Source organism: Opisthocomus hoazin, chromosome 2 (assembly GCF_030867145.1).
Source record: "Opisthocomus hoazin isolate bOpiHoa1 chromosome 2, bOpiHoa1.hap1, whole genome shotgun sequence".
Taxonomy (NCBI): domain Eukaryota; kingdom Metazoa; phylum Chordata; class Aves; order Opisthocomiformes; family Opisthocomidae; genus Opisthocomus; species Opisthocomus hoazin.
Genome location: NC_134415.1, coordinates 18,336,288 through 18,361,135, shown reverse-complemented (window position 1 = coordinate 18,361,135; position 24,848 = coordinate 18,336,288). Strand labels below are relative to the sequence as shown.

General features: G+C 38.6%; 1 protein-coding gene across 4 annotated transcripts in view; it reads left to right on the top strand.

Annotated features, from left to right (window-relative positions):
- Window positions 1–23,990, top strand: part of BTBD9 (BTB domain containing 9) — a 149,365-nt gene extending 125,375 nt beyond the window's left edge. For 3 of the 4 annotated variants that reach the window (XM_075412799.1, XM_075412800.1, XM_075412802.1), the window contains 3 exons: window positions 9,877–9,955; window positions 14,069–14,095; window positions 14,792–23,990. In XM_075412799.1, coding sequence (XP_075268914.1) covers window positions 9,877–9,955; window positions 14,069–14,095; window positions 14,792–14,986 — 301 coding nt within the window. In that variant the 3' untranslated portion in view covers window positions 14,987–23,990. The remainder of the gene's footprint in view (window positions 1–9,876; window positions 9,956–14,068; window positions 14,096–14,791) is intronic. The other variant, XM_075412801.1, reaches the window with a different exon arrangement.
- The last annotated feature ends 858 nt before the right edge of the window (window positions 23,991–24,848 follow it).

The window sequence follows — 24,848 nt, the reverse complement described above, 5'->3', positions numbered from 1 at the left end:
GATGTCCAAGTGTTCATGAACTAGATGGTAAGTTACTATTTTGCCTGCAGCCCTTTCTTACAGGCAAAGCTGTTAAATACAGTGACTGTTGACATCTGCTTGTGTAGTCAGAAGGCCAGTCAGATGTTTACGCATCGAGTCTAGAGGTTTGCCCTAATTAGGCTGTTGATATTCAGGATCTAATTTCATTAAAAATCTGAAAAGTACACATTTGCTCTGCTGGCCAGAACAGGTATGGTCTTTACTGTTACAAATATCCTGCACTGAGATATATGCAGTATTAAGCTATTGATTTATTCACAGTAATGATTTTACCAGGACACGTTATATCCATTAATCACAAAACCAGAAGAATTATTTTATCTTTAGGTTCTTCCTTTGGGGATTTCTGCACTATGGTATGTGGTGCATTTTTTCTTTGTTAATGGATTTCATACACTTCAACTACATATTTATAAAGTCATTCTGCCTTTTTCCTGTTACCTTGGTTGCTACTTGAACAAGTTTTGCCTGATTTATTTTGTGCTCTTTCATCATCAGTCAGGTTTCCTCTCTTTTTAAAATTATATTTGTGAATTTTACCCAGCTCTGTCTATAAGCTTTTAAGATAGAGTTACGAATTAAAAAATAAAATTTAGTTTATCAGAAATTATTGGGAGGGGAGCTACATTATTTTCTGTACTATAACACAGTAACAGAAGCATAAGTTGTATTTGTCTGTCTTAGTTCACTTTAGTCTCATGTCTAAAATTACTGCAGTCCATGGGTATGGTTTCATTTTTTTTCTAGGCGCGTTTCAGCCTGAGGTCACAAGGCTTTGTTTCCTGACCTTGAGGTTAATAGGTAATTCAATGCAGTAGTAGAAAGGGTTACAGTTTTCCTCCCTTCCATTAACAAACCTCAGTATGCTTGTGCTGCTGTTATGAGGAGGCACATGCTGATATACTTCTTTTGCTGTTTTATTCTTCTTAGAGGCTGTGGTTCAATTTACTGCGTTCCTTGGAGGTTTGACATGTCAATTAGATGTTATCGACAGTAATAGAAGGGCGGTTGGTGTAAATGTGAAGTTTTTATGAGTGGGCCATGAAATCGCACCCAAGGGAACGTAAGAGAGAAGTGCAATAAATACAATGTTAGTCTACACGCTACAAGGGAACTGATTAACAGGGAGCACGATTCCATCTCGTATCTCTAAAAATATTGTTTATATATTTTCTGTAATCAAGTGTTCCATTGGTATGAAAAGTTAGATAATAAAAATGGCTTGCAATCTGTTGTAGGATTGTGAGGCAGAGAAGTCTTCAAAGTTAAAAGCATCGCACTGGTTGTATTACTGGATATGTTAATGTGTTTGGTGGCTTTTCATATCTTTGCTATCTACATGAACATCAGGAGCAATCACTATCGGTAAAGAGTAAGCACGGCAAAACCAATTCAACCTCTAGGATTGTTGCAAGCTTGTCTTCTGCATGTGTACTCTGGTGTACACAAAAGTATGTAAGATGAACTCATAGGTCAGATTACTCAAGTTTACAGCCTTCGCCTGCCACCACTGCCATCCTCCAAGGATGTATGTGTAGATACTACATGCACAGTTCTTGCTACAGCATAGAAATTTGACTCATGGCGTTCTGCCAGACAGTTGCCAGCAAATTGCCAATAATTTCATTTTGTGTAAGGTTTTTAAATATAGTTTATATTTCTGGAGGTACATAAAGATAACCTGTTGAAATTGAAAAAAAACATGTGAGCAAGCTAAATTATAGGAGCACCCAGTTTATACAGTACAAAAATGTTACTGGGTGCCCACATTGGCGTGTGGATATATTTGAAAATTGGTTACTACATTTAGTTAGAAAAATAATTACTACATTCAGTTTTACCATTGCTGGATTTGACTGTACTTTAACATTTTCTTGATGTAATATTTTTTTTCTAAATCAGCAAGAATGTCAGTACTGATACTGTGAAAGCAGGGGTTAGTGTAAGGCATCTCTTACATTACAAGCTTTATAAAGATGTCAGAAAGTCAGTATAGACTTCATTAAATCTATATCGTGTCAGAATTTTTATTCTAATACTTCTGCTTTGTCAAGCCCACATTTGATTTCTACAACAAATCATATGCAATAAAAAGTTTATGGCAGTTTAGTAATGTGTTCTTATAGAGGACAGATATTTTGTTTGGATTGGTGGAAGGGACCAATTATAGGACAGAAAGAACTACGAATTTTGTTCAGATGTTTTCAGAATTATGTATTCCTTTTGAGAAGTATATTTAGAATAAAAACTTTTGAGGGGAGATTTCCGAAAAGGTGGGAACACGTATTTTTACTTGTCAATATATAAAGATGTTACATAACAAATACTGAGAAAGGTGATTTTTATTATTTATTTTCACATTTATTCTAGACTCTCATTATATTTCTCTTAACCATTTTTATTTATCTCTGCCGTTAGTACTTCAAGTCCTTTTTTGATTTTTTTCCTTATTAGACTGAATAAAGTATACTTGCTATCTCATCAATGGACTATAGCATAAATATAACCAAGATGCATATTAGGTGAGTTTTGCCTCTAAGAGCTGCAGAGAGAAAGCTGTTACTTCTAGCTTGCACCTTCCTTGCTTCCTGGCTAACAGAGGGGGTGGTCCCAGATGATTGAAGGATTGCCAGTGTAACGCCCATCTACAAGAAGGGCCGACAGGAACTACAGGCCTGTCAGCCTGACCTCGGTGCTGGGAAAGATTATGGAGCGGTTCATCTTGAGTGCGCTCACCGGGCATGTGAAGGACAACCAGGGGATCAGGCCCAACCAGCATGGGTTCATGAAGGGCAGGTCCTGCTTGACCAACCTGATCTCCTTCTATGACCAGGTGACCCACCTAGTGCACAAAGGAAGGGCTGGGGATGTCATCTACCTGGACTTTAGTAAGGCCTTTGACATTGTTCCCCACAGCATCCTCTTGGAGAAACTGGCTGCCCATGGTTTGGATGGGTGTACTCTTCACTGGATAAAGAACTGGCTAAACGGTCGAGCCCAGAGAGTGGTGGTGAAAGGAGTAAAATCCAGCTGGCGGCCGGTCATAGGTGGTGTTCCCCAGGGCTCAGTGTTGGGTCCGGTCTTGTTTAACATCTTTATCAATGACCTGGATGAGGGGATTGAGTGCTCCCTCAGTAAGTCTGCAGATGACACCAAGTTGGGTGGGAGTGTCGATCTGCTCGAGGGTAGGAAGGCTCTGCAGAGGGATCTGGACAGGCTGGATCAATGGGCCAAGGCCAATCATATGAGTTTCAACAAGGCCAAGTGCAAAGTCCTGCACTTCGGTCACAACAACCCTGTGCAGCGCTACAGGCTTGGGGAAGAGTGGCTGGAAAGCTGCCCAGCGTAAAAGGACCTTGGGTTGTTGGTTGACAGCTGGCTGAACATGCGCCAGCAGTGTGCCCAGGTGGCCAAGAAGACCAATGGCATCCTGGCTTGTATCAGGAATAGTGTGGCCAGCAGGAGTAGGGAGGTGATCGTGCCCCTGTACTCGACACCGGTGAGGCCGCACCTGGAGTACTGTGTTCAGTTTTGGGCCCCTCACTACCACAAAGACATTGAGGTGCTGGAGCGTGTCCAGAGAAGGGCAAAGAAACTGGTGAAGGGTCTAGAGAGCAAGCCTTATGAGGGGCAGCTGAGGGAACTGGGGTTGTTTACTCTGGAGAAGAGGAAGCTGAGGGGCGACCTTATTGGTCTCTACAACTACCTGAAAGGAGGTTGTAGTGAGGCAGGTGTTGGTCTCTTCTCCCAAATAACTAGCAATAGGATGAGAGGAAATGGCCTCAAGTTGCATCAGGGGAGGTTTAGGTTAGATATTAGGAAAAATTTCTTTACTGAGAGAGTGGTCAGGCTACCCAGGGAAGTGGTGGAGTCATCATCCCTGGAGGTGTTCAAAAAACATGTAGATGTGGCACTTCAGGACATGGTTTAGGTAGGAATGGTGGTGTTGGGTTGACAGTTGGACTTTATGATCTTAGAGGTCTTTTCCAACCTTAATGATTCTGTGATTCCTTAGAAGTACCACGTTTGACAGGCCACCTTTTGAGAGAGTGCTGTCATGGTGACAGCAGAATAGATGGAAACTCAGTTTTAGGTCTCAGTTTTTAGTTGAGGTAGAACTGCACTTAATTTGACTTGTATTTAAAAAACAAAATTCGTTTGAGTCCAAATTTTCAAGATTTCCAACCTTTGATTCCTCACAATGTTTTCTTTCTTGTGTTTTGTCTTCCCCCTCAGTGGCTTGGGAGGCTGAATGGAACAGGGTGGCTGAGCCAGGTACCCAGTTTGACTTCTGTGCTTTATGGCTCCAACTTTATGAATTAGTATGTTAAATTACAGCTTTAACAGGAGATGGAGTATTATTTCACTTTATTGTTTAATACTGTTATGACTGAAAACATGTTTTTTTATAGGCAATTTATAAGGCAGCTGTAGACTTTTCTGGTATTTTATGAAGAAAAATGCCTGTATAACAATAACTGTTATAAAATTTTTAGTGAACCCTTCTGTGTTCATTTTGTAGGTACTCCATAGCAGAGGTTAGTATGGTACTCATTAATAAAGCAAGGGGTGTAACACATGATGCAGAACATACTATGGTACTTCTCGAGTCTCGGTTGGCTTGCTTATGTGTTCACACAGTGTTTTATGTGGCAGCATCACATGCTAGTTACTTGCTGTCTTGTTTGCATCAGTACAGTCATCAGCCTGATGTATGGAAAGACAACAGAACTCTTCTTTCCTTTTCCTGTCATCTGCTTTTACAAATATCTCCTCACTGTTCCATCATAATAAATGCTGTATTTTATTAAAAAAATGTGTAGTCACAGTTGAAAAAGTCCACAGCCAAATAAGCTAAGAAGTGTTTTGTCACTTGCTATAGAACGAGGCATATGTGGAGGTGCATTAGAAAGCAAAATGGAGGTTACTTGCTGGTAATTGACATTTTTCAGTGTGTGTTGTTCATTTCCACATTTGCTTCCAACTCTGCTCTGCTTTTCTTCTTGAAGTGAGGAACAAAAAATGTCACCTTGGAAAGTGAGGAGACAGTAAATGTACATGCTTAGCCTAAAGCAAGCCGTGATATGAATATGATATGGTTATTAGAGCTTGATGAATGTTCGTTACGTGTAGCAGCTTTCTCTTTCTTACGTCTTTGGTCTGAATTTGGTTTCAGCTATGATCAGTGCTGCTCTGGTGATCCCACAGCATGGTAGTATTCTGTAGTGCTAGTGGATCATTAAAAAACCTCAATAAAAAATAAGCTTCCACTTCTTTCTTAATTTTTCTTTCTAGAAGAGAAGGAAATAACGGGGAAGGGTCACTATTTATATCCTATTATATGTAATAAATCTTTAGAAAGATAGCAGCTTTTCATAGAAATAACTAGGCAAGGATTCTAAATGCTGAGAAAAGCCATTAAATTATCCAAGAGGTGAATTGCTATTTTGGAGCTATAGATAGCTTAAGCAATAGTAAGCTATTGTTATCATTTACCTGGACATCAGTATTTCTTGCATTCTTCTTGCAGTAGCCTAATAAAGAAAAAGACAGGAAGAAAAGTGAAAGTGGAGGGGTTTCGAATGATTTTCTTCTTCCTTTGTATAGAGTATGGTGAAGAGATTGTTGGATGCACAAAGCCATTGAGTTTTCAGTGACGGCTATTGCTGTTGGAGAGATGAAAGCACTTCGCCCAAGAGTCTGTTTATGTGTTTGAGCAGAGAAAGTGATTTTCGTTGCAAGGAGCTCCAAAGTGAGACAGGCAGAGTCAGAGAATAAGAGAGCAAGAGATAATTATCTAAATTATGTTCAGGCTATTATAGAAGACGAATATAGTTAAAATGTAATTAAATATGACAGGCTTACAGGATGCAAGCATGGCTTTGGAATGCTAATCATCAATTACTGCATCTCCTTAGGGGAGTCGGGTAGAATGAATGAGTTAGAAGTCGGGTGGCTGAGGTGAGATGTAGAGTGTTAAATAAAACACTGTAGGACTGTAACAAGGCTAATTTCTTTTGGAAAATGGAGCTGTGGTATCAGGGGACCTTTGCTCACCAAACAACTTGTAGTGCTGTGTTTCAACTTGAGGACCTTGATATAAGTCTGAGTAGGCTGCTACTCCCGAGTCTGCTCTTAAAGATGTAAACCTCAGCTTGAGGTAGTGACTATTTCTGTTGTGGAAGGGATGACCAGGACTGCTGCAGATTGAGCAACAAGTCTAAAATGAATCTGCAATCAAGACAGGTGTGAAAGCAGAGAAAAAGATCAACACTTCCGAAATATTTAAAAAAGCTAAATCCTGAAAAATCAATTTCTTACAGGGTCACTAATAAGGAGTACAGAGTTACAGAAAGTCCAAAGACAACAGTGTCACTTTATGGGAGAAGTAAGTCCTGATAGCTGCTTTATGACCATGTCTTAGGTAAAGAAGGTGAACGTATTGCCACGAGCTCGAAAGGTTTGTTTGCTTGGCATACAAGGAGCAAAGGTGAGGAAGTGGCATCTATTACACAGAAGGATCTAATCCCAGACCAAAAATGACGTGCTTTTGGTATGTTTTAATGCTGCTGTTCCTGAAATGTAGTGACTTATGTATGAATCAATACCAGAGCTATGTATAGCGCTTGGAGGAAATTTTTGTGAAGACTGTCAAAAGCGTTTTTGAGGATAGAAAAACTAGCTCTTGCGAGGAACGTAGAAAATAAGCATGTACTCATGGCATGACTACAAAATAATTTGCAAAATAAAATTTCTAAAGAGAAACTGGATTTATTACAATAGTACCAGAAGAGATAACTAGTATTAAAAGAAGAAGATTTAAAAGAAACTTAGGCTTATCTATGATGTCTTTAAATTAATCGAGGAACACCACTGAACTGTTATTACAGCTTGATACATAAATAGAAGTCTTGTTGAATTCGTTGTATCAGTGAAAAATACAAGGAGAGGGCAGGTATGCCTTGATAATATTCTGTTAGTAATCTCTCTTTCCATATGGGTATAGTTACACTGCATAAATTATCATCGTTACATCTGTACTGGAGAGGTATTGCTTTGGATATATCGATGTTCTCAAATGTACTGTTACAGTGAAAATCTGTGCGACTTTCTAGTGAAGAAGGTTTCCCTTCCTTGTTTCAAAGTGACATTTTCCAAATACATTTTGGGTGGGTTTCTGCCTTTTTTTTTTTTTTTCCTTTTCACTAAGGAAATAAATTAAGAGAACTAATTTTCTCATTATCCCATCAAGCACTAATTCTCTAGTGGCAATATTCTTGAATTTTAATAGCTTGAATTTTAATAACTCTTGTACAAATTGTCTCTAGTTTTTACTTTCTTTTTCCAATTGGAAAGGAATAAAACAGACTCGTACAAACCCAGTAAATATTCAGAGGACCAAATTTGTTGGAAACCCTATCTCCCTTCTCACATCCTTAAGAATTTTTTTTACTGCTTTCTGTCATATTTTAGTATTATTGAAAGGGTAATTATAATCCAGTGCTAGTAACAACATTGTAGCAGAAAGTAAGGACTTGTAATGCAGTGGGAAGTGGAAGAAATTAGGAGCTGATCTAGAAATCTGTTGTCAAAAGGTGCTTCAGAGGGCTTTTTCTCAGCCTCTCTTACTGTCTGTCATACTCTTCAGCTTTATTCCCGAATAGATGCATCAGCTTCCTTCACAGGACAATGGCATTTACTGCCATCTTTGGAAAATCTGCACTGAACTCTTGCAGTGTGTATTTGACCAGTGCTCAGAAGAACTAGAAATAAATACAGATCCATTTACATTCTGTTCTGTGATCCCTAATTAACCTATTTTATTGTCACAGGACACAAACGCTACCTTAGAGGCTAGGAAGGCATAGGCTGTTCTTAACATCTTCTTTAGGTTTTTAAACTCTTTTATGGAGAACAGCTTTAGAATATTTTCCAAATCACTGAATGGGGAAATGTGATTTTTAAATCATCACTCTCCTTGCACAAAGTGCAAATGTGAAAGCATATGCATAATGCAAACTATGGCAGTGCTTTGCTACGGGTGGCATTGCAGTCATCTGATTGTCCCAGCCACTCAACTTTGGGACTCTGTACTTCAGGTAACGAGTTATGTTTGGCCGTGAAGATTGACTGACTGGCTGTACTAGAGCAATGTGAGAAGGAAACTCAAGAAGAATTATTCTCCTGTTAAGGGGAGAAAATGTTTAAATCATAGCAATCTTTGAGATCTTGAGACGGTCAACAAAATAGTCAATTCTTGTTTTATATTTTATTTAGAGCTTGAAGAAACAGCCTGAGCTTTCAGATAGGGAGGACATAACCACATAAGGGATATAAATAAACCACACTGTTAGATAGATAACTGCAGTACCTCTGAGGCCTGACACGGACTGCACCTTTCTATTATGAGGAGTAACTCTAATTGCATCCATTACTTCATGCAGTAATACCAGTAAAGTACTTGAAATTAGGTCTTGATTAGGCTCATAATCTTCTTTAAGCAAATATAACTTGACAGCAATGGTAAAAGTAATAGTCGACTAAATTAAACCCAGAAAAATGCTATGTTTGTGACGAAGAGGTTTTCCTACTAACGGAAAATTCAAGTGCCTGTCAAATAGTCAGCCACCAAGCTGTTTGACCAGCCAGGCTTCAGGGTGGTCTGCTGGTGGTGGTTTATTCCAGTTGTGCTTTGGTCCCTTATTTGTTATATGAACACTTCTGAAGGTATTCTGAACACATTCAGGAAAACTATCCAGTGTTTTTCTTCTGTAGTGAGTTAGTCAAGTTATACTTAACTACATTTTATTTCTGAAGCCTTCTCTGCTACTCAAGTTTTGCTAGAAAGTTAAATCCTGTATCTAGCTATCATGTTTTATGGATACAAAATAATTTAAATTCCTAACACGTTCAAGTACTAATCTACTGAAGTAGAAGACTGGCATCAAACTAAAACCTATAGTTCCTATTATTCTTTTTGTTTCTTCTGTTTAACTGTCAGCGTGTTCTGTAAGCACAAAGGTGTGGAGGGAATTGGTGTCCTTTTCCTGCTGTGTGTTAGGCTACTTGAGGTGGTGTACCTCACCCAGATAAGAAGAGCATGAACAAGGAAGGAAGATGCCAGTGGTCCCAGTCTACCTCTAGTGTTCTCAGCCTAGCCCAGAAGCCCAGAAACATACACCCCAGCTGGAGGGGGTTGTTGGTGGTGGTCTGTTCTCCTCACTACCTATGTGTCGGGGTGGGAACATCCTCACACCCCGAACTGCAAAGAATGCTTTATGCCATTCGTAGTTTACTGGAAGGACTTTGGCCCACACAAGGGCAGCTTAGCTCCTCTGCCTCCACTGCTTCACTTAGGGTGGGAGGAGTTTATTTGTGGGTTTGGGTGGGCTTTTTTCCTTAGAGCTGTAATTTGCTTTAACCAAACTCTGAAGATTTCTCATTAGTAGTTAAGATGGATGCATTTACTTTTATTTCTCTGATCTTTTGTTCATCTAATGCAATCAATATTAGTCAAGGATTTTAGACTTTGATTCAAGGGTTTTTTTTTCTTTTACCATTCTCTTAACTTTCAGCAATAGTAGGAGTACTATTCAGGCATACAAATTGTAGTAGTATAAGGTATGTATGAAAATACATAAGCAGAGTCAAGGCATTTACAAATAAAAATGAACAAGGAGTGCTGGAAATTCAGATGATGGAAAGTGTTTCTCCTTTTGTCCTGCTAAGCCATAACAGTACTTACTGTCACTTGAATGGATGCTCTGCATATTTACCGCAAGCTGTTGTGACCGTGTTTAATATTTGCATGTCTTTCTGGAATTTTTTTTGTAGATCCTGGCAAACAATCACTTTTGATAAACAGCCTGCATCTTTTATCAGAATAGTGGGAACTCACAACACAGCTAATGAGGTAAGGAACTTTTAAGAAAACCTATAAAGTTTTTTCATATCTTGCAGTGAAATTGATAATGCCTTCTAAAATGTACTTGCTTCATTTTTTTTTGCTCTGGCACTCTGGCAAAATAAGAATGAATGATTTTCTTATTTGACTATTTGTGAACTGTGTTATCATCTTCCTTACAGAGCTGAAGGGCTGTTTCCAGTCTAGGGGATATTTTGGGGGTTTTACAGACAAAGAAAAGTAAAGTGTTTCTGGTTTTGGCCTTTCCCCAATGCCGTCAAACATTCCTATTGGGTTGGGTTTTAAATTAATCCTTATTTTGATGAGTGATGAAGATACCATTTTAGTGCACTAGAGAAGGTTGTATAGTCTCTGATTACTTGGTTTTATCACCTTTACATTATCTATTTAATGAATAAAACATAAGAAAAATCTCATTCTTCATAAGAAAATCTTCTTTGCATAAGATTCTCTTATAATTAAATTTTATACCTGGTAAATCAGTTAACCAGTAGTGGCCAAAGCAAGAGATTTTTTTCAATTCATTTAGTACAGAAAAAATGTATTTCACGCTAACCGATGAAGTGCAACATCATCCTCTTCTTGTTTATTTGTGATTCTGTCTTTCATACTTGTTGTGTATTGTCTCAGATGAAGTCCAGATTTTACAGTTGACTTGAGTGAAACAATTTGTAAATGTGAATTTAAGAATATATGTAAGTCTCTGTGAGATTAGGACCTTATATGATGAGATCATAAGAGGCATCAAAAGCTGCTGCTTCTGTGTGTATGCGTGCATGTCTACATCCCACGCATGCAGTGCACGGCAAAACATTGTACCTTGACACTTTATAATGAACTTTGGATAGCACTATTACATTTGTAGTAATCAGAGTTTGTCAACTCTAGGAGTCAGGATTTCTGATCATATTTGGCGTATGGGGTTGCTGTTCTTAAGCAGTGGAAGAGTTGTCAAATAGCATTTTTCATGTCCAGTTTTACAGCAATTACTGCAAACATGTGCATCACCAGATGTCAACATTAGTTCTCAGCAGACAGTTGGAAAGAAGCTGACCAATCAGCTGAATTGGGAACACAATTTTTTTTTTTTTTTCTAAGCACTGTTTCTTGCAGTGTACAGCTCAGTCTTAATCAGCGAGTTCTTAGAAGTACAGAGTCAGAAGCTGCCTCCAGGGTACATGCGTGAAGAATGCCTTTTCCAAGGATGGCTGTACGTGCATGAAGGTGGCCTTTTCCATTACTGATCCATATAGACAGTCTTGTTTGCTCTTGTGCCAGTCTCTGTAAATTCTCATCTCTTTATTAAAAAAAAAAAATGAGGTGCATTGCATAAACTGAGCAAGTCAGCCTACAAGAAACATTACCTCTCACTTTTAATTCTTAAAGGTAGCTATAAGCCCTGAAGAATAATGAGCTTTTAAACATAGTTCTAATTTCAAATTGGTTACTATTTCCAAGGAATTTAATATCTTGTGTAGCTATTTATATGGAGCACTGCATAACTGTGGTGATGACCAGTATGTGCAAACTGAGGTTAGCTATTCATGTAGTGGCTCAGTGGAGCTATAAACACATGCTGCCGTTCTAGGTCTTTTCCTCTTTTGTCATAAAATCTGTACTCAACACTTAATTTTTTTAAAAATTATTTCTCCCAAACCTTGTAGAGGAGCAATATTATCAGCATGCATATATTACTAAATTATATTTTTCTATACATATTAAACAGGTGGTCTGTAACATTTTGTTACAAATTTTCATTTTCCAAAGAAGGCAGCAAGATATTTTTCATACTGGCAATTTAAATAATAACATTGTAACCAGAGTCTTGGTTTGTTCTGGAGTCTGTAGTCTCTTCAGTGAGAACACAAGAAGTTTCCAGAATTATCTGCGCACAGCTGGTTGTATTTTATGTCAAACCACTCTCACTTTAAAAGACGCTAATGGCAGCATATTCTGATCAAGGAGTTTTACTGTAATAGGTACAGAAATACTTCCTACTTGTTATACCAACACATACCTTTGAACCTTGAAGCACAATCTGTACTTTCCAAAGGGAAGTGTTGATTTTTGGAATTGCAAAAAATCCCATTAAATTTCTCCCTTTTGTGAATGATTTAATCTTTTAAACTCATCTTTTCCTTTGCCATGTTTTCCAAGTTTTGAAAGAAATGATGTTCACTGATTTTTTTCTTTGACCTGGCATTTGAATTTTTTTTGGTGTGTTAGAACATGGTGGGAGTGTAACTTTCTGTTTTCTTGAGCTTCCAGACATCTTACTTTTATAAAGAAAAGGATTATTTTTCCTTAGTCCTTGTCATGATTTGTCAGACAGGTCACCTGATACTTTGTGTAAGTTTTATCTTGTTATTCCTCTTCAGTATTGCTGACCTGGAAAGGACACCTAGTTCCTAATGTGAGAGCTTTGTCTTACAAATTACTGCACCAGTGTGTAGGTGCCTGGCCTTCCTGCTTTGTGTGTCAGACCTTTTGTAAAATATCCATGAGAAGTACAACATGCCGTTGATCCGAGGATGATGCTGACCTGTCACCTCTGCCTTTTGAGAGAAACACACACAGCAGGATGGTTTGTTTTAGTAATACTGTTCTGAAATACGTAGTACTGATACTGGATGAAGCAGATGAGCTCCATTGTACTTTTCTGTACTTCTTTCACAAGCTGTACTCTCTGTATGTTGAAGTGGCAGAGTAACAGAAAATAATGTAAATCCATAGGCTTGTTAATGTGCCAGATGCTGAGTTCAGCATTAAGAATTTAGCATGAAAGAATCGGTAAAAATGAAAGTTACAGTTTAAGAATCGGGTGCTTCAGACTTTATAGACTAGTGTTAGCTAAATTTCAGTGGTGTACATACTATATTTAAAAAAGCATGCATCACTATGTGAAGTGAAGTTTTAAATGAGAAACACTGTTGGTATGGGATACAGTAGAAATACGGAATCTTCTGACTTGGAGACCTCCATCCCATTCGCTGGGCTGTGCTGCCTTTCAAGGGAAGCAGCGTCTTACAGAGGTCAGCTAATGAGACAATGTTCTTTTCTGCAGATCCTGATGCTGATAAGTGCAGCTGGAAAAGTGACAATAGCTGTTACTTTAAAAACATGGGAGTGGGATGAGCATAAAAGGGGCTTCTCAAGAAGTGTAGCTGCATGCAAAAATTGGCTTCTCAAGGAATGTAACAGATGGAGAGAATTTATGCCACTGTAGAAATTACTTCGGCTATAGAAAAAAAACTCACCAGAAGAAGTGCAGAGAAAAACCATTTTGTGCACATGTGTGTATGCATGGGTATGGGTGTAGATTTCTAATCTGTCCCTATGTGTGTATGTAAAAGCGTAGCAACGCATCTTTATGTGAGCATGTGTGTATATATAGAAATCTAAACGAGCATCGCTGTGTATCTGAGTAAAACTCTGCAAGAAATCTTACACTGAGAGACACAAGAAAATATAATAGGCATAAAAAAAGCCAGTGACTATGAATTTTTTTTTTTTTTATTCGTTTCATGTATGCTGTCAGAATTTGAATTAACTAGCTGCCTCCTCGGAAAAGACCCAGGGGCTATTGCAGACATGTTGTTGCAGACGTCTGCTCAATGTGCACTTGAGCGGGGATGGTCAAAAAGAATAATAGGATTTTCGGTCGTATTGAAGAAAGGATAGAAAATATAATATTCTGTAGCCTTATATGAAAATGTAGTATACCCATGTCCTGTTTACGGTATTTGATTTTGCCCACTTTAACTTGAAAGGTTCTGGGAAAGGGCAGTTAAGATTATAAGAGATTACCTTTATTTGTGAGAAGAGCTTTAAAGACATGATCTGCTTGCAAGAATGATAGATGATGTCATAAAAGCATATAAGATTAGGTTAAAATAATAATTTTAAAATTCAGTTTTTAATATTCATCAAGCTTTAGCTATAAAGCTACAATGCATGAGAAAACAGCAAATTTTAAATCAGTGTAAGAAAAGATTTATTTGTTTAGTATGTGGCAAAGCTGTGCAATTTGTAGCAATGAGAAATCATATGGAAAGAAGTTTTGTAACAATTTTAAAGAGTTCCTCCCCCTTCTCCTCCCAGGCACTTCAAGAAGAAGTAGAAGTAAGAGTAAGTAAAGTAGAAAATAAATTGGAAAAAATGCTTAAACAGATGGTCCGCTTACTCTAAGATACAGTCACCTGTATAGTGCTCCCAGGTATTGTTGGAAACATCAGAAAATGAGCACTCTTTGAAATGGAATGTTTCATCTGATGAAAGCAGCCTCCTTGGACACTGAATGCCTTTCTACATACTCCAGGATATGTCTGTAGAGCTGCCATTGCTATTACAGCAGAGGGCAATCTTGAAATAGAATCATATTGGTAATGATTTAAATTTCATTTCTAGTGTGTATGAACATTCTGTTTTTTGAGGAAGTAATTAGATCATAAGATACATTTAAGACAATTAATGTAATTGTTGTTGTCATCCGATAGCATGTAGTAGATATTTATGCTACTTGGAAAAGAAAAAAATCATTTACAAATGCCTCTATCGGCTTTGGAATCATCTTTCTGATGTTTAGTGCCATATGTAAAGGTTGGTATAATTTGAAGGCCTTGTCTTCCTCCACTGGTATTGCTTTATAATGTTTATGGCGCACGGACAGAAGTTTTTGACCTCATGGTGAAATGTTCTAATTTGACTAAGTTCCTTGGCACTGATCTGGCCTGCGTACTTCCATATAGACTTTGTCATACTTTGATCATGCTTTTGTGGGCATTTAATTGTTTTGCTTTATCTTCATTTTTTTGTTCTCTCCAGGTGTTTCACTGTGTGCATTTTGAGTGCCCAGCACAAAACAGTACCCACAAGGATGAGAGTAGTAAGGAAGTGGCAACAACAGAGGTGGGGACTGGTGGACAACAGCTTGTTTCTCGCCCTGTTCGAGCTGCCAGCACTAGTTCCCTGCATTCCCCTCCTGGATCCACTTCGCGTTCACATGCTCATCAACCATAAAGGAGATTGAAAGGGAGCTTTTGCAGCCCCCCTGATGATGTACAAAATTATTCAGAACCTTGTGCTGGCACCTTTTCTTTCTTTTTCTCTGTGAACAAAGAGGACTGTGTCTGAAATCTGGAAATGCTAAAATGGAAAAGGCTTTTCCCAAGGACGTGAAGAGACTGCTTCACTCCCCTCAATTTGTTCAAATCAGGCTGGTCTCCGAGGGGGGAGAAAATAGGTCTTCAATCTTCATCAAGTACCCCATTAACACCCTACCTCTCTAATCTAACCAAGGCAAGGAGAACAGAAGGAAATAAAAGGCAGAGCTACAGTGGAAATCTAAAATGACTCAAGTAGAATGGAAGGCATATGAAATAAGTATTTGTTCCCTGAAGGTTTCCATTAGCAAAGAAAATGTTTATGGAACACATCAGTGCAGAATATATGTTATTTTTAAAAGTTATTCTTCGTTCATATTCCTTTGTAACTAGTAATCTGTTTTCTAAATTGTTTTGACTCTGTATTCCACTTTGTCTCTTATTTTTGGCTGTAGCAAATGCTGTGCAGTAGATTAAGGAAGTATCAAATATGTTTACCTGCTGAGATGCAAATTCCCTCATTCATCAGTGGGATGACAAGAAAAGCCTTCATGATATCAACAAACTAATTAATGGATGCTATATTAATCTTGACCTCAGTTGACTTCTCAAAGTATAAAATTATCATTTCTTCCACTCAAAAAGGAAATTCCTAAGTCAAACATCTGTCTTGAAGAAAAACATGTTTTTCACTCCTGAAGATGATTACTTAAATTTTACCTGTATTTCTAAGAAAACTTGCAACAGATCATCAAAAATGTTTGGTTTAGAAAAGTGTAACTGCATCTGGTTGCTGACAAGCAGTTGTTCAGAATACAAAAAGAAGAATTTGCAGATAGGTATTTTTTTTTCCAAGAAAAAAAGGTTTTACAGTCTGGAGCTAAAAATTCAAAGGCTGTGTGGGCATAAACTTTTCTCATAATCTTAGCAAAATATGATGCTTTTACACTGTATTGTAAAAGATCTGGCTCTTACTTTACAGTCACAGAATTCATTATCCATCTATGTCTGCCTGGATGACGTTGCCTGCTGCTTGTCTTACTCTGTGTTTCCACACTGATACTGATGCAGTCTGTTACTCTCCAGATCTACGTGACTTTTAGGAGGAGCTTCGTGTTGGTCTTTCAGTGTGAGATAAAGTGATTTTGTATCAAGACACTGATGTAATTGACAAAATTGATTAGGAGGGTTGTTACTCCTCACAAAGTATATTATATTGGAAATGTCAGCTATCTGGTTTTATGAACTTGGAGTTTCCTGTGGTGACAAATAGCTGTGTCAGAAGAAAACAAAGCTAGCGTAGGATAAATACATTTTTCCTTTGCATAACCATACTGACAAAATGAGTTATATCAACATAGCAAATAGTATGTTAATTTATCACGCTACTTAATTTGAAAGAATTTCCCTGTTGGATACTGGTTGTGCTAAAAACAAGAGGAAATATAACATATGGTAGCAATGAATCAGTAGAAACTTTGAAGGAGAAAAGCTTGCTTTTTCTTGTTTCAAATAAAATCGATTCGGCTTTATCAGTAATATTATAGTATTTTTCATTGACAAACTGCAGCTGAGTTCTGACATTTGCATGCAGCCCCCTTCCTTCCCACTGCCGTCTTCTGACTTGTGAGTGTCTGTGGTGAAGACGCATGCCCGTTGCGTTAGATGTAGCTTATCTTAGGTGCCACAGCAGCCTCGGTGGGTCGGGAGGCCTGGGGCAGGGTGCTGCTTGTGCCGGCCAGCACCCAGTCCGGGGTGCTGGTTATCTTATGGCTTCACAGACTTTGGAGCAGGAAAGAATTGAGACCAGCGACCAGGGACACAACTCTTGTTTAAATATAGGTCCAAAAAGTTGGAAATGGTTTTTTTTCCCTTTGAAAAGTAAAACTAGAAAACTTTTCTGTTCTGGTTGTAAGCCATGCTGGAACTACTGAGATGCAGGGAGCATGTCTTGTCTTTGGTAGATAGCTCCGTCTGTGTCCGTGGTGGTATTTCTTTGTCGTTTCATCAAACAAGTTTGCTTTTCTCAAGCTGTGTTTAAGCAAAGGGCGTAATTTCCTACCTGTTAGTCCGTAGGAGTCACCATTGTAAAGAATGTTTAAAAAGAAAAAAAAAAAAAGTTTATGTCAGCTGTTCTGAGCCTAGGCTCTCGGAGAAAGAACAGGATTTTCAGTTTGTAATCTTTGATGTGCACAATTAATTTTTACGATACAAATAAGTCTTGTAGACTATAACCTACTGCAATCTTTTTGATCTTGTCCTGTGACTCACTGTTGAACAGACATGTCTGTTTATTTCCCATGACGTTCACTCTCTGCCAGGAACCTGACTGAACAGTTCTGAGATCCACAAAGCAGGAACTGTCAGATCCTAGAGACCCGCCAGTGCCCCACCCCCAACAATCAATCAAAACTAAAAACAACTTTGCATTATCCCTTCGTACAGGTGAATAGAAATTTTCAGTATTACACTGATTCTCGGTCACACACGGCCCTTATCTCAGCCTTTGTTTTCTGCTGTTACTCTCAGAACCTGTCACTGAGGTGAGTGCAGTGTGATCGCGGAACTCCTAGCCTTTGAAGACAAGCCCTGCCACGTCACATTTTCCAGTGGGATTCCTTTACCTTTTTGTTCAAAGAAACAATGGTGAAATGTTTAAGGGACCTGAACTCTTGGTCTTCTAACACTACTCGCCAGCTAACACCCCTAATATCTGCATTGCCTGGTATAGGTCTCCGTCTTAAACACTGTGTCGGCAGCGTATCACTGGCGACAAAGGAAGACAGCACAGAACTGATCTGTGGTTTGGTGTGAGTGTTCTCATGCTGTTTAACTAATGTCTGTACTTATTGACTCCCAAATTCGGATGTAGTTCTTGTATATTCTTCTGAAGTCTTTTTTAGTTTGTTTTTCTTTTGTTTCTTTTCCCTTTCAGTGGAAGTAAGTTGTGCTGTTGTGGCTTAATATCAGGGTTTATATCAGAGTGATGAAATACTGTAATTATTCAGAACTGTGTTATCACTTACTCATATTTTATTTGCAACAGGTTTAGAGCAGGAATGACCAGGTATTCATTGCTTTTATGTCAGAAGCTGTAAAATAGACCTGTTGTTAGATTTCTATGTAACGGAACTAACTATATTGTCACTATTGAGCCATTATTTCTATTTAGTACTTTAGTATGTTTAAATTCCCCAGGCCTCATTTTCTCAGTTTTTCTTCCATAGGCTGAATTCAGACTTAGGCTCAACTCATATGGAGCTCTGCAAAGCTCTTTCTAAAGTCTCTTTATTTAATTAACTTATTCAAAGTGCATTTAAAAGAATTTTGTTCACAGCAATGTACAGCAGAATATCAACTCCTTAAAACTGATTTATCCAGGAAAATTAATTTCTGACGTGAGCAAAAATTGTGCAGCTCTCTTTTCAGACCATTGCCAATCAGCTCTAGAATAAGTTCAAATAGCATGTTAAATGGAATTACATTAGACTTGGATTGACTTCTCTCATTGTAAAAGACAATACAGAGGAGGAATCTCCAATTTTGTTAGAGAAGGAACTGTTCTTCATTGCAGTTTCCTTCCTTTAGAGCTCCATTTCTTTCTTTTTTGCCCCATGAAAACCAGTTTTTCTTGTTTATTATGACAACTTATGAAAGAGCTTGGTGCTTCTCAGCATTGCTGAAAAAATCAAATTAATTTAGAGCATTTTCATCTTTACTAATGATAAGACTAAATGAGAGAATTTTCAGTTTGGTATCTGACTTGATGAGAGTTTCCATGAAAGCAAAAGATGTCTATAATTGTTCCGCTCTAAGTATATTAAGTTTTCCATCCAAAAGCATGTGAGCATGCACTCATTATTCAGCGATGTTTTGTACATTTAGATTCAGCCAAAAAATAGGAGACAAAGTTAATGCCATTCTTGTCCCGTTGTTGTGTGTTTGTACTTCTGGTTATACGGCGATGTCCACTCAGAGACATGGAGTAAGAAATTAGAACTTAGATGTGATTTCACAGAAAGTAGACATGCTATACACTGCATTTCTCTGAAAGTATTAATTGGCTTATATTTTGCCAGGTGTTAATACACTGTCAAATGAACAAGTGAGTACATTGGTAATTTTGTTGCGCTGGCTGGACTAATCAGCAAATGAGCAGAGCCAGTAAGAGTTAATGTATTTAAGAGTAAACGTTTAGGCTTGTATGTCATGACATTAGTTGCCAGAGGACTAAACCATGCTTCAGAAATAATAATTTGTAGATCCCAGAGGATGCTTGAGGCCTGGTTCCCATCCCCATCTCTCAGTGTATTTAGGTCAGAATCCTTAGTTCTCTTTGAACTGGTTGTCGTTGTTGTCAGTTGTACTAGTTAACTCAGATATATATTTGTGTATGTATAGATATACACACATATGTGTGTGTGTATGTATATAAGCTCCACAAAGCTTTGTTCAGAATAGAGAAATAAAGTCCTGGGTCAGGTGTTAGGAGTACCTAGATATTCATGTATAGATGTTAAATTGAGCTAGTAGCTGGTTATTTAGCTTGAATTTAGAACAGGTTCTAAAGCTCCAGAACTCAAAAAAAAAATTATGTGCAGGCAGGTGTGAAATGCTACCATTGTGGTATGGCAGGATGCTGATCCTGTTTTATAGCTGCTTAAAAAGTGAAAATGTCTAAACAAGGTATAGGTGAGCAGGTCCAAAGCTGGGGTTTGCCGAGTTGTTAGGTACTGGTGATTTGTCTGCAGTGAGGTGTAAAAAATAGAGCAAGTTAAATGCTCATCTCAGACAGGGCTGCAGTCCCAAGAGCATACCGATATTCCCTATAAGCTACCTTGTATGCTATGGCTTGCAGTGTTTACAGAGTTAGCCTTCATATGACTTCAGTTAACGGCTCAGAAAGGCCCTGCAGACTTTTCTTTGGCCCTTCTCAAGCTTTCATTGCAAAGCTTTGGCTGAGGCAATGTCAGTCCCACCTGTATTCCATTTGATTTTGAGAATGCTTACTAGAAAAATAGTTTTAAAGTCACCCTGCAGCTTTTCTTAGAGAAGGAAAGCCCAATTGACAGCTGTAGTTTAATAGAAGTAAACTGCAGGTGTCTATCATTTACCAAGAGACTGGCAGCCAGTACAACTACATACCAGTTTTATAGTACGGTATGTGTTTAATTACTGTGATAGATACAAATGGTGGAAGGAGGTGAAGAATCAGCTCCGTACACCCTTGGCATTAGACATTGTCACCCAGCCAGATGTCAAAGAATTACTTCTTTTCCCATTCCTTGCATCCTAATAGAAGAATACAACTTAGTGTTCTGAAAAAAAAAATTATAATTGATTCATTACATAAAGGTCATGGGAACTGAAGTTCAGAGTAGTTTGGCTAAAAATCTGAATGAGTGGTGGCTGCACCCTGCACAGGTGTAACCATGCTTCTCCAGTGCCTCCTGCTACTGCAGGGACTGGGCTGTCACAGAGGAGCGCGGCACTGTTGGTGCGATGTGAGTACTTGTCCTCATTAGAACTTTTCCTCATCTGTTTCGTATTTGTCATGTTGGCACATCTGTTCTCTTTGTGTAGATACTCTTCCTTCAGTTACAAGAAGGTAACCTAGTTTCTCATGATTTTCAGAACTATCCAGTGACTCCTGAAAAGTAGCAGATACACGTCAGCAACCTCCATCGATATTAAGTAGTCTGAGGAATTTACAAAACTGACCTGTGTGGTCTTTTACAGTAAATGCTGTGTGTCCCAAAAGTACCAGGTGACTCCTGAAATACTGAGTAAGTTGGGCAATATTATTGTTCGGATGAGAGTTTGTGTGTCCAAAAGTATGTGCCATGTAATCTGAGGGAATAGGGGTTACCACAGCTGCTTTCTGAAGAGGAAGCAGGGAATTTGCACACCTCCCAGAAATCACTTGTTTCCTCTGTGTCATTTTTGGTCTACATCACCTATCTGTTGTCTCTGTACTCCTGAGCTATAGGCACTACATGATTTATGGTTAATACTTAGAATCCAATAAATGTTTTTAACACTAGATGTTAAGATGTTTTTGTCTATACATAAAAATTTTAGAATAGGCTTTTGAAGGATGGTCAGGCCACAGAATTGGGGTTTTTTGTCATCTTCTATAGCTGTCTGTTGGGGTTTTTAGTTATTTTCAGCTGCTAAAATACAGTAGAATTCTTCACAGGAGTTTCTCAGAAAGATTTGTCACTCTGAGAAACAGCTTTTGAAACAATCACAGCCAGTTCATTGCTGGAGAACAGGGGCAGGTTTCTTCTGCCTTCTGCCAGCCAGGATCCCATCTGGGTCATTCTGTAAGTTTGTTTATGCCATTTTTAATAACAAGGGCATGGGTGTTGCATGATTTGTATCTGTTTCAGGAATTACATCACTCATTTTGAGAGGTAAATACTTTGAGTGAATGTTTTTATGCAATAATACAAAGTTCACGGACTTGGATCATTAGAAACATCAAGTACAGGAAGAGCAGGAGTTGCAAGGAGCAGTTGGGAGGAAAGACAGATATGGACTTCCCTGTGTGCGTCTGTGCATATACAGCCAAGAAAATGTATGTGTTGCTGAAGTTGAAGAGGCTGTTTGCAAAGAGGTGTTTCTTCATGGCCTTTTTTTTTTTTTTTTTTTAGTTTAGGGAATTTTGTTAAGGAACCTGTCACTCATCTGAATGTGAGTGCTGGAAAAAAAGAGGAAGAGAACATAGGGAGCAAGGCTTTAGTAGTTTTTATGGGAAGAGCAGCACGAAGATATGATTCTCGATCTGAGCTAGTTCTGTTTATCTCCAGTCCTCACAGCTCGCTCTTTTTCCTGCATGCTTCCCCCAGTCTGCTTGTAACTCCTTTTCTTGTCCTCCCTACCTAGCATCGTATCGCTGTTGCTGTGGTGTCCCCTGGAACGTCTCTTCAAATTGTGATGTATTCAGGATTTTTAAAAATTTAATTGTTTTTACCTCTTACACTGAATAAAATATGCTCGTCCCCATTCATTCACATCAGAATTTAAAGGCAACTACCACTAGGCTGTCAAGTGCTAGTGAGCCAGATTGAAATTTAGCTGTCTATGGATATGGGAAATACTAACCCTTTTGGAGCTTGTACTTCTGTTTGCAATCTGTTTCTTACACTTCAGAGAAAGATCAGTAAGAGGTTTTCTGTTGACTGAAGTAATAGGTCAGGCTTTGTGCATGCTTATCTAAGTGAAGTTTAAATATAAATTTAAGTATTTCACCATGATGCAACAGACACATGCTCAATTTGTTAGTTGTGCGTTGCTCAGTGTCTTAGTTGTACAAAAGTGCTGTTTTCTAAATAAACTGCATCAACAAAAGTGAACCTCAAAAGAATTTAACTTATCAGTGTTGCTGTGTGAGGGTATTTCTACTGTCGAGAGACTCAAACATCACACTGGGCACATGGACTCATCTTGAGAAGTATAGCGTGACTTCACAATTCAGTGCCCGTGTCTATTAACCTTGTCCAATATCTTGTAAAATTTCCTTTCTGCTTTGCTCAGTTTCATTATTATCATTGGGTTTTGTTCTGGAGTGAATGTTAATACTGTTCCTTCAAAGATCATAAATGAAATATAAGGATCCAGGCTGAACAGGAGTTCAGTCTTTGATGAACTCTCTCATTTCTGTCAGTGCTTCTCCTCTTGACAGACACTAGTTTAAAACTATATGGTTATACTCCCCTTCTCTGTAGCTATTATCATTGTTTCTGGAAAGTTTTGTGCATTAAATCCCTTTCCTTCTTTCTCATATTTCCTAAATGTAGAGTGGTTCCAAACTACCTCAGACCTTGTTGTGAACAGGTACAAGTTTCAGCTAAAGTTTTCAGGCTTTATCGTAGTCTTTGGATGCTAAGTGCATGTGTACGTCGCGAAATCAGCCTGCTGTTTTGAGGAACGCTGTCTCGAGTGAGATTCATAACTGGGGTGCGTTCACAGCCGTGCCCGTTCTGGCTCGTGCTGATACCTCTTTCAAGAAAATCTTTCCAGGAGCGCAACTTCTGATATGGGAAGCGCTTCGACTTTCTGGTCTCAGCTCTTTGAAGAAACATGGTATTGCCTGCACCGGACTGCTTTCACCTCTCCTTTACTGTGACAACCGTCATAAAAGTTGCATCGTCAGACCTCCGTTCCTGGCTGTGAGCAGGAGCTGTGCCATCGCGTCAGGCTGTGCTCATCATACGAGAATGATCCCCACGTGGCATGTTCTGATGACCTCGGTAACATTTTATACCGCAACAGATACGCATTGCCAACCGTGTGGGCTAATTAGGTTTCAGGTAAAATGATGGTTGCAGATTGTGCTGCAGTGATCCCATCAATAACTTTGGGAATTGTCTGGTTTTGTAAGTTATCCGTTGAACAACCCGGCAAACCTTGTTAGTACTCATTTCCTTTTCACCAGCAGACGTGCACGTCATCAGGCGAGCATTTTGCAACATGGAATTTTCTATGAGCGTCTAGAAAACGAAGCATCGCAGTTATATCCTCAGTAACAATGTGTGTATTTCTAATGAAATTTACAGAGTTATTAAAGCACTATAAGCTATTCTGTGCATGCTCTAGCATTGCATTAACAGTTTGTATTAATGGCTGCTAAGCAGGAGGGTTTTGGAGAGCAAGGAAAGCTGGCTCTGAGTTTCTTTGTGAAGAGTTTCAGAGAGCAGCAAAACTCACCAGAGTAGATGCAAGACCAGACAAAGCTCAAAGCAAATCCGTAAAGTAGAACTGTTGTGCTTTGTATTTATTTCTTTGGGGATTTTTCTTTAAAGTATTAACTTCAGAGGAAAACATAGAATATATTTACAATAGCGACAATTAGAAATGCACCTTTTCAAGAATGAGAGGGGTGCAATTTGAGAAATAAAGTGATCTTTTGTGTTTAACTGCTTGTCTGTAGTTTTGTTAAAATAATGGTAGAGCCTGTCTGGTGCTGCTCACATATTATGTGTGCGAATAGGAGAGTTTGGGCAGAACTGAATTGACATCCCAGCATGGCAAAGAAACAAATATCATCATCATTGATGTATTAACTCATAATGACGCAGGTTTAATATCAACATAGAAAACGCTGGTGGTTTTCACAGTGCCTTTCAGGCCAGTGGACGTCCATGAAGCTACTGCAAATGTTGAGAGCAACAGCTGCCAGAGGTTGCTACCGACCTGGGCCACTCTACTCTCTGGAAGAAGTGTATGAAAGAGTATTTTGCGTTATTTCACAAAAAAGGGTGGAAATATTTTGAGACTCGGGAATCTTGTTTTCAAATGAACCAAAAAGGCTTGATTTTTCAGAGGTATTTAGCGCTTGGTTTCCTTTGGACTGCCATGGAAGGTAGGAGTACTGAGTATTTGGTTCATGAATATTAGGCCTTTATCTGCCTGGCTCATCAGCCTCACTTATTGAACAGAATTTTTGTAAGTGTTGCCTGGATTTCAGAACTTCATGCCCTAGAGCAGTGACTGTTCTCCAGTAACAGCAATACATTCCTGTATCGTGTGATCTTTCAAAGCAGTTGTAGGTGTGTCGTGCTATTCCTGTGATAAATCTGTGTAACCTTTGTCACCTAGAAAGTGGAGAGGTCAAACTCTAAAGATGGAAGTACGATACTAAGTTGTGAGCTCAAGCAAACCATACAGTGCCATAATAGAATTAGATCTAATTTGTGTGTTGATTAGCCATACAATAGTAAGTTATTAGATTCTGAGAATAAAAATAGGGTTTTGAAGTGTCAGATCCTGCTGTA